General features: G+C 39.6%; 1 protein-coding gene across 1 annotated transcript; it reads right to left on the bottom strand.

Moving 5' to 3' along the window:
- Nucleotides 1–3823: 3823 nt before the first annotated feature.
- On the bottom strand, nucleotides 3824–5722 carry LOC147206093 (lithostathine-1-alpha-like). The gene is made up of 7 exons (XM_086109538.1): nucleotides 5633–5722; nucleotides 5402–5464; nucleotides 5251–5278; nucleotides 5049–5134; nucleotides 4775–4909; nucleotides 4193–4298; nucleotides 3824–4121 (listed from the first exon to the last, which is right to left on the bottom strand). The coding sequence occupies exons 2-7, from the start codon at nucleotides 5462–5464 to the stop codon at nucleotides 4042–4044; spliced, it is 498 nt and encodes a 165-aa protein (XP_085965664.1). The 5' UTR covers nucleotides 5633–5722; the 3' UTR covers nucleotides 3824–4041.
- Nucleotides 5723–7552: the final 1830 nt, after the last annotated feature.

The raw sequence follows: 7552 nt of genomic DNA, 5'->3' as shown, positions 1-7552 counted from the left end.
TCATACAGATGTGTTGCTAAATGTTGTCACTGTCCCAGTAGTTCAATGTCATGTCCTGTTACCAATGCGATTTTAAAATAGACGTGATTTGAATCTGAAATAAGTGTGCTGTTAATCATGATGACAAGATTGCAACGTAATTCTCTGGTGATGATTCTGTGGGGTTTTTTCAGTGACTGTACCGGACCACAGTTAAATTTTTTTTTTTTGTATTCTGAAGACATAAAACCGATACATGTATTCCGTTATTCCCCGAGTGTGATAGGTTGCATGGTTACTGCAGAGGAACGTGCGCCAGTGTGTAATTAAAACGGCACAGGACATCTGCGGTGCATCTTGCTCCTCTCTGCGCAACATTTGAAACAGGAGTACCCAGAATACTATTAAGGACCAGATACACCCTCAAAATTCTCTGTTTACATTACTCCCCTTTGGGAGAGGCTACCGCAGCGTCAGGTCACATACAATGCGGCTCACAATTGTTTTCCACAAGCCATAAGAATCTTAAATGCGGTGCAGTCTTTGTTGTTGTTTATTTTTTTCAATTTAGATTGCGAAACTTTTCATGAGGGATACAAGCAAGCAAAATAATGTCCTTGCATAGTGAACAATGTTTTTTTGCTGTGTACATGACAAATAACATTTCCTTGATTCATTGAATATGCACAATCGTCATACGGTAGTGGTCATCGGATGCCAGTTTTAAAGCATCACTGCGAAATGGGAGGTGAATGTACTGAAGTGTTCTCATCTACATTTAAGAGTAGCAGATAGGGTTGTAAAATAGTACCTCGCTTTCAACGACTGCATTTTGTTAAGTTGTAAGCAAATGTTAGTTTCAATAGTTAACTGGCGATATAAAGCACAGTAGGCCCTACTATTGGCTCATGACCACCCCAAAGTCAACTGGGATACACTCCAGCTCACCTGAGACCCTAGTGCAGAGGTGGCCAAGCAGTCAGAGACTGCACATGAGCAGTGATTCAGTCATCTGATTGTTTGCCCTTTATGTCAATCAAGTAACGGGATTGGTGATAGGCTGACATCGTACGTTCTGTGTATCGCGAGGCGTTTTCGACAATTGTCGTGTGAAAGCCCGGGAGCCGCATTGAACCAGCCAAAGAGCTGCATGCGGCTCGCGAGCCCCGGGTTGGTGAGCCCTGCCCTAGTGAGTAAAACGGCGACAGAAGATGGATGGTGGATATGTTTTTTAATATTTGTCTTCGGAGTTCCCCTTTGTGGGCTTTTTTTTTTTAAGCAACAGTGCTTTAATTCTTTTTTGTGTTCCATTTTCTAACTTTGAAAAAAACCCAATTTTTTTTATAAATTGAAACTCAAACGCACAAAACACTCATGTGCAGTAATTTGAGGAAATCAAAGGTACTTCTGCAAATAGATTGCAAACAAATCCTTTGCTGCTGAAGGCAGCTTTTCAAAGACATGGTAGCAGAATTTGCGGGGCACATGCATTACTCATACCTGTCAACTTTTCGGAGCGCCAACCTGTATAAACTACCAAAAAAATCCTTATAAAGAGCAAAAAATCCTTATAACATACCAAAGCATTTTATATGTCAAAATAACGGCAGAAAAAACCCCACGAAATTTTCAATTATATTTATTGTAGATCTCCATAATACAATGTCTGGTTAATGTCTAATCATCATTCTACTTCGTGGCATTACTGTGTTCAGAGTTGTATTCCTGCTACTGTTACTTTTTTCACCAACTCCAAATGATTTGGAGCTGGTGAAAAAAAACCCTGAAATTTTCAGAATCCATATGATTTGTGCAATACGGCCATATACGTAAGATTCACCACAAAATCCGTATGAACTATGGCTAAACCGTATGAGTTGACAGGTATGATTACTGTGAAAAGATAATTTCAAAAGTAGGAAAACTGTTTGGAAATAAAAGGAACTCATTTGACCATTTTGACCGAAGCCCAGTACGGGATCGATATTTGTAATATTACGTGACCAGCAGCGAGCTGTGAGCATATTTACGCCATCAGACGTGGCAGAAATGTGTGCGACTCCAGCTAATTGGAGTCCCCATTCTAACATTAGCTCTAACGCGGTTCACTTTCCGCGGCTTTGCTGTTTCGCGGATTTTTTTGTGCAGTTTTTAAATGCTTTTAACCCTTTAAATCAGAACGCGTCAGCGGCACCGTGTGTCAACATTACAGTATTTCCAAAAAAATTATGATAATTATTTGTTGAAACCGTTTGTTTTGTTTTTTTGTAATTGGGGCTGATTTCATTGTATATATACTTAAATATTGTATAATAACTGTAAAAAATAAAGTTCACTACTTCACGGATTTCACTTATCACTGGTTCTTTTTGGAACGTAACCCCCGCGATAAACGAGGGATTACTCTAAACCGAATCTGCCAATTAATGAAAGAAGCAGTACCGGCACACAGAAAGTAATTGTAATTTTAACAACCAAAACGCGCAACTGATGGGCAGCCATGAGATCCGAAGATGAAGCTATTCTGACGAGAGAAAGTTCCTCCCCTCGTGGTCTCTCCAGCGCGATGTGGAGAAGGAAGCTGTTATGCATGGTGTGTCGTCAAAAACAAGGCAATACAAGTAATCTGTTGAATTATTTGAACAGGTAGCACCCAAGTGATCAAGTGGAAAACATGAAGATGCGAGCAGTTTGCATAGCCTGCCCACGTAAACATCAGAAGTTTAGTCGCTAATAACTAGCCGGTGAGTATCGGATGAAAGCAGCAATAAATCATGTCATCGTTTGATCAGTCACATTTGCAAGTAGGACGCTAACATCCTATGTAGGATCATATTTTAAATCGTATTATGTTTGCATTATGCTGTACATTTGTTGTACTATTGAATTAAACTGTTTGAAAGGAATGGAAAATTAATTAAATGTTAATTAAATGTTTAAGTACAATTATCTTTGTTGTCAGACCATTGCGATGGACCATTGCGATGAAAAGCGATGAAAAAAAATGGTTGCTGGTAGTGTAGTTCTATCAACTGGTGTGTGACACAAAAAAGGTTTGGGACCGATGGTATAAAGTATAAACAAAAAAAACCTATGATTTTTTTTTTAATCATGACTCAAGGCAGCACAGTGGTCATCTGGTTAGCACATCTGCTTCACAGTTCAGAGATCGAGGGTTCGATTCCAGCTCTGTCCTTCCTGTGTAGAGTTTGTAGTTTTCTTCGGGTACTCCGGTTTCCTCCCACGATCCAAAAACACACGTAGTAGGTTAATTGATCACTCCAGTCTGTCCCTGGATGTGTCGCTGCCCATCTTTAAAACTCGTCTCAAAACTCATTTGTCTTGTGTGGCTCAGCATGACTCAGACTTGATCTTAGTTTGACTGTTTTTGTGCTTTCTACTGTATTCATGATTAATTTATTGTTTTATTGTTTATCGTTGTACATATGATATTTGCTCCATGTACAGCACTTTGTATACAGCGGTGGTTGTTTTAAAGTGCGCTATAAATGCAGTTGAGTTGAGTTGAGTGAAAGCGAACGGTTGTTTGAGTATGTTTGAGCCCCGCAATTGGCTGGCAACGAGTTCGAGGTGTGCTATTTGTCCACATTGAAATTTTAAATCTTTTGTCTTTTGCATTGTTGTACCACAAGCGATGGCCACGTTTGCGTTTCTTGGCCATGAATGTGAACATCACATTTTTTTATTAATTTTGGAACAGACATCACTTTACATTTTAATGGTTTGCATTGTAGTCATCTATGACAATGCATTGTTGATGATGATTTTGAAATTTTAAGTTTTAAGCAATAGGCTCCGTAAATTTGAAAAAACAAAAACAAAACACCAACAGATATTTTAATGCAGACAGATTCCTTCATTTACTGGAGAGGTGCTCTTTAACGTTACAAATTGGTTGTCAGGAACAATTGTGGAATTGGGAAGAAAAGGAAAATTGATAGTAAACCCAAGAATACAAAGGCACCACGAAAGTCTGATATTCTGTCATTGAGTCATCATCGTGATGATGGAACTTCATTGTGACTGAAGTAAGATGAGCGATTAGTGGAACAAACGGTGCGCTTCCTTAATGCAAACATATTCATCGTCATCTGTACAAGGCGCATTTTGCCACTCTCCATCTGTAAGAAGCAAATGTTTGGGTATTACATCATTGTGTTCTTATCAAACGTCAATCACTTATTTCACTTACCAGTTTCATCCATCAGTACACAGTCGCCACCATTCGCAACGGGTTGCCCAGCAGCAAAGTTGAGGAAATCCACAATGGTGCCATCAGTCCATATGAAATCACCATCCTGGAAGACCCAGTGACTTTTCAATAAATGACACTTGACGATCAGAACTGTTTGCATTTGCATCTGCTGTTTGTTTTGTCACAACGGAATCTAATATAGATTGTGCTTGAACATTATTAGAATCATACAGTCTCATTATGAAACTGAGCAGAGTTGGAGTTCGAGGTCGGAGCGCGGAGCAAAAGGTGATAAAATGATGGTTGGAGTGTTAAATGTACAATCTTTCCTGAAATAAAAATGGATTAATTCACCAAGTTGAACTACTTTAAGGTCCTCTTTGTGCACATTTCACAAATGTCAAGGTAGATGATGTGTTCCACTGTGTTTTCCCCTCATGAAGTCTGAACAATGGAATGCTTAAAACCCTCGACTCTACGCCTCCGGCCCGTAAGCTGGTGGCAAGGTTGAGAACACGTTCCTTTTCTCTGGAAAAATTACTGAAATACAAGTGACAAAAAATATTTCTGCTGCTTTACCAAAATCGTATCATGAAGTCCAAGCCAGGCAAGGTTATCATCATTATTACCGGCGACAATCAGTTGCTGAACGACGGCATTTTCCAAGTCACTGTGGATGGACACCAGATTCCCACCAAGAATGTTGCAGACAGACTGGGGGAACAGGGGTGAACACGTAGATTTCAGTGTTTCAGATATGCCAGGCAGTTGGCAAGATGTTTTGGCTCTGGGAAGCCAAAATGTTCAATTATAATACAGATGGTTCACTGATTTTATAAGGAGTGAGTTATACCTCTGCATCTGCAAAGCTCCTTCGTTCTTCCTGGTAAACGTAGCAGTTGCAGTCCAGCAGAGTCCAGCCTTTAGGACAGGAAAGGTCTGCAGCACAATTGTTCCGTAATTATTGATGTGTTTCCAGACGAAAAAGAGACAATCAACTGCGGTGTCAATGAACTTGGAAGTAAAAAAAGTATGACTGAGTCACAGCTACCAACCGTTGGATTTTTTCGAAGGGAAAGCCCACTGAAGAAGAAAAGCATGTGGTTACAATAAGACCGAACATTGGAACAAATGAAGACGCCCATACATCAGACACCATTATAAATCTATATTTATTTCAGTCGGCGGGGTGAGATTTTGACTTACGACTCCAGTCAAGAGTCCACTGATCCCGCAAAGGAGAAACAACGAATGAAGAGCAAATGCCATCTGTATGACATTGAAATATACTTTAGATTTCGAACACACACAACAAAACAAAAAAAAACAACAACACATCAGCATTTCATTTTCATTTAAGCCTGTGAAACAAGAACGCAGTAAACGTTGAAAGAATGACATGAAATTGACATTTGGAAAGTAGGATGTAAAACTTACCTTTGGAGTCGTGATGTTTGATACTGAGGACAGTAATGACAAGCCCTTTTATGTGTTGGGTTGTCAGTCATACAAGGTCACGTGACATGTCAGATCAAGTCAGACAATTAGAACTTAATTCGCGATTGAAAAAAGAAAAGAAAAAAAAACATTTGTCCTGTTCTGCCTTTGACAAACAGGTTTTGGGCCAGAGTGAGCCACTGGGAAACTATTTCCTGTACAGATGAGGGATATTTTAGTCATTAGTCTGTAATGGTGGCATGCCAACAAGGTTGCACGTCAGCCTCACAGGTCAGCGGTTGTTGGTTCGTATCCATAATTCAGCCTTCTTGTGTGGGGTTTGCATCTTCTCCTCGCGCTTGCGTGTGTTTCCTCTGGGTACTCCAGAAACTCCAAAAACATGCACCCTGGGTGATGAAGACTCAAAATGTGGGATGGGCAAATCATTTTACAAAGGAGCTCCATGAGAAACTGGAACGCTTGCCGAGGGCCGAGCCAACATGCTAACCTCAACTGTGTCTCTATGATTTTTAATGTACTTCTAGAAAGCATATCATCTCGTTTCAATATATTGCTAGGTGTCCAACTCATATTAGCTGTTCCTACCCAGGACTCCAAATACTATCGTTAATTTATTGACAGTGATGAATAAATTTATACAGTGGCGACTTTTAATGCACCCAAGACGTACAGAATATGAAACTGTAGCTTGGCATATGAACAGGTCAAATCTTGGCCCTCTTCCCTACACTGTGCAGAAAATAAGAATGTTGCTGGTGTTTCGGATCACTGTTGTCATTTGTTAGTCTAGTTTTGGGAAAAACAGTTGCTGAAGGGATTGAAAAAGTCGCGTAATCTTGCGAAAGCTTTGCTCAGTTGGCAAAAATTCAGACCCAAGTCTCTCGCTCGCTACCTCGCTTGTACAAATGTAACAGGGCCAGTAAAAAAGCTGGGACTACTTACCATATGGCATTATGATTAGTACAATTCAATCAAAGCTGTTTAATGCCTACTTTTATATCTTTATGTGTGATGTCTGTCACTGATAAAAAATAGTGAAAGTTTTTGAAACTCCTTACGTGTCATTAACACACACAAACACAGACGCAAGGGGATGTAAGGGCATAATTACAGTCAATGTTTCCATGGCAAACACTTTGAGGCCATAAATATAAAATAATTGAAAAACAGCCAGAAAGCATGTCTTCCTGTATCACGTGACAACATTTTCTAACGCCACTAGGGTAAATGTCTCGCTGTCCCGACGTGTCTGTGTTATTTTGTTTTGATTCCATTGAATTTTGTCATGTCTTCTCTGTGGATCCTTTTTTTCATGACTTTTCTGCTCGCTAGGTTTTTGTTTCCACCTGTTCTTGGCAGCAAGGTGCCTTGTGTCTTCCAGTCAGCTCCCTCCAGGCATGCATGTCTTGTCAGGGTACACCTCACTGTCTCATGCATTTCTGATTTTCAGATTTTAATTTTTTTTTAAACAGCAAATAATTAAGGTCACAGCTAACCTAACATGAAAAGCTTTTTAGCTTCGTCCCCCGCAATGAAACTCACGGATGACTTCGTTCCAATTTAGAAGAACATTTTGAGGTTTACCTCAAGATCATGAATGGTCCGTTACATACATAATTGCTGAATGAATAAACGAGCATTGACTTTTCTAAATTATTGTTTTTGTATATGCTTCTCATTTTATGCTTGATTGCTTTTTTTTTTTTTCTGGTCTGGTTTTGTAAACTGATTTAAGGGAGCCCCACTAGTCAAGCCTCTTGAGGATTTGGGGGGCTTCCTTGGCATGACTGTCATTTTTCTCCCCCCATTTCTTGCATCTACATTTGTTTTTGTTGTGTTCTAATGTATTTTTTATGTGCCTCAATAAATGAAACGGAAGTTTAATAGGGTAAAGCATTA

The sequence above is a fragment of the Hippocampus guttulatus genome, chromosome 4 (assembly GCF_054856545.1).
Source record: "Hippocampus guttulatus isolate MCC_2025c chromosome 4, RoL_Hgut_1.0, whole genome shotgun sequence".
NCBI classification, from domain to species: Eukaryota; Metazoa; Chordata; class Actinopteri; order Syngnathiformes; family Syngnathidae; genus Hippocampus; species Hippocampus guttulatus.
The sequence above is the reverse complement of the archived record's forward strand: the minus strand, read 5'-3'. Positions and strand labels throughout refer to the sequence as shown.

Bases quoted from the DNA above. Each gene is read 5' to 3' on its own strand.
- LOC147206093 (XM_086109538.1), bottom strand. From the start codon at position 5,464: ATGGCATTTGCTCTTCATTCGTTGTTTCTCCTTTGCGGGATCAGTGGA. The intron at 4,910-5,048 runs GTATAACTCACT...CTGTTCCCCCAG, and splicing joins GGAGCTTTGCAGATGCAGAG to TCTGTCTGCAACATTCTTGG. The intron at 4,299-4,774 runs GTAAAGCAGCAG...TGGGTCTTCCAG, and splicing joins GACTTCATGATACGATTTTG to GATGGTGATTTCATATGGAC.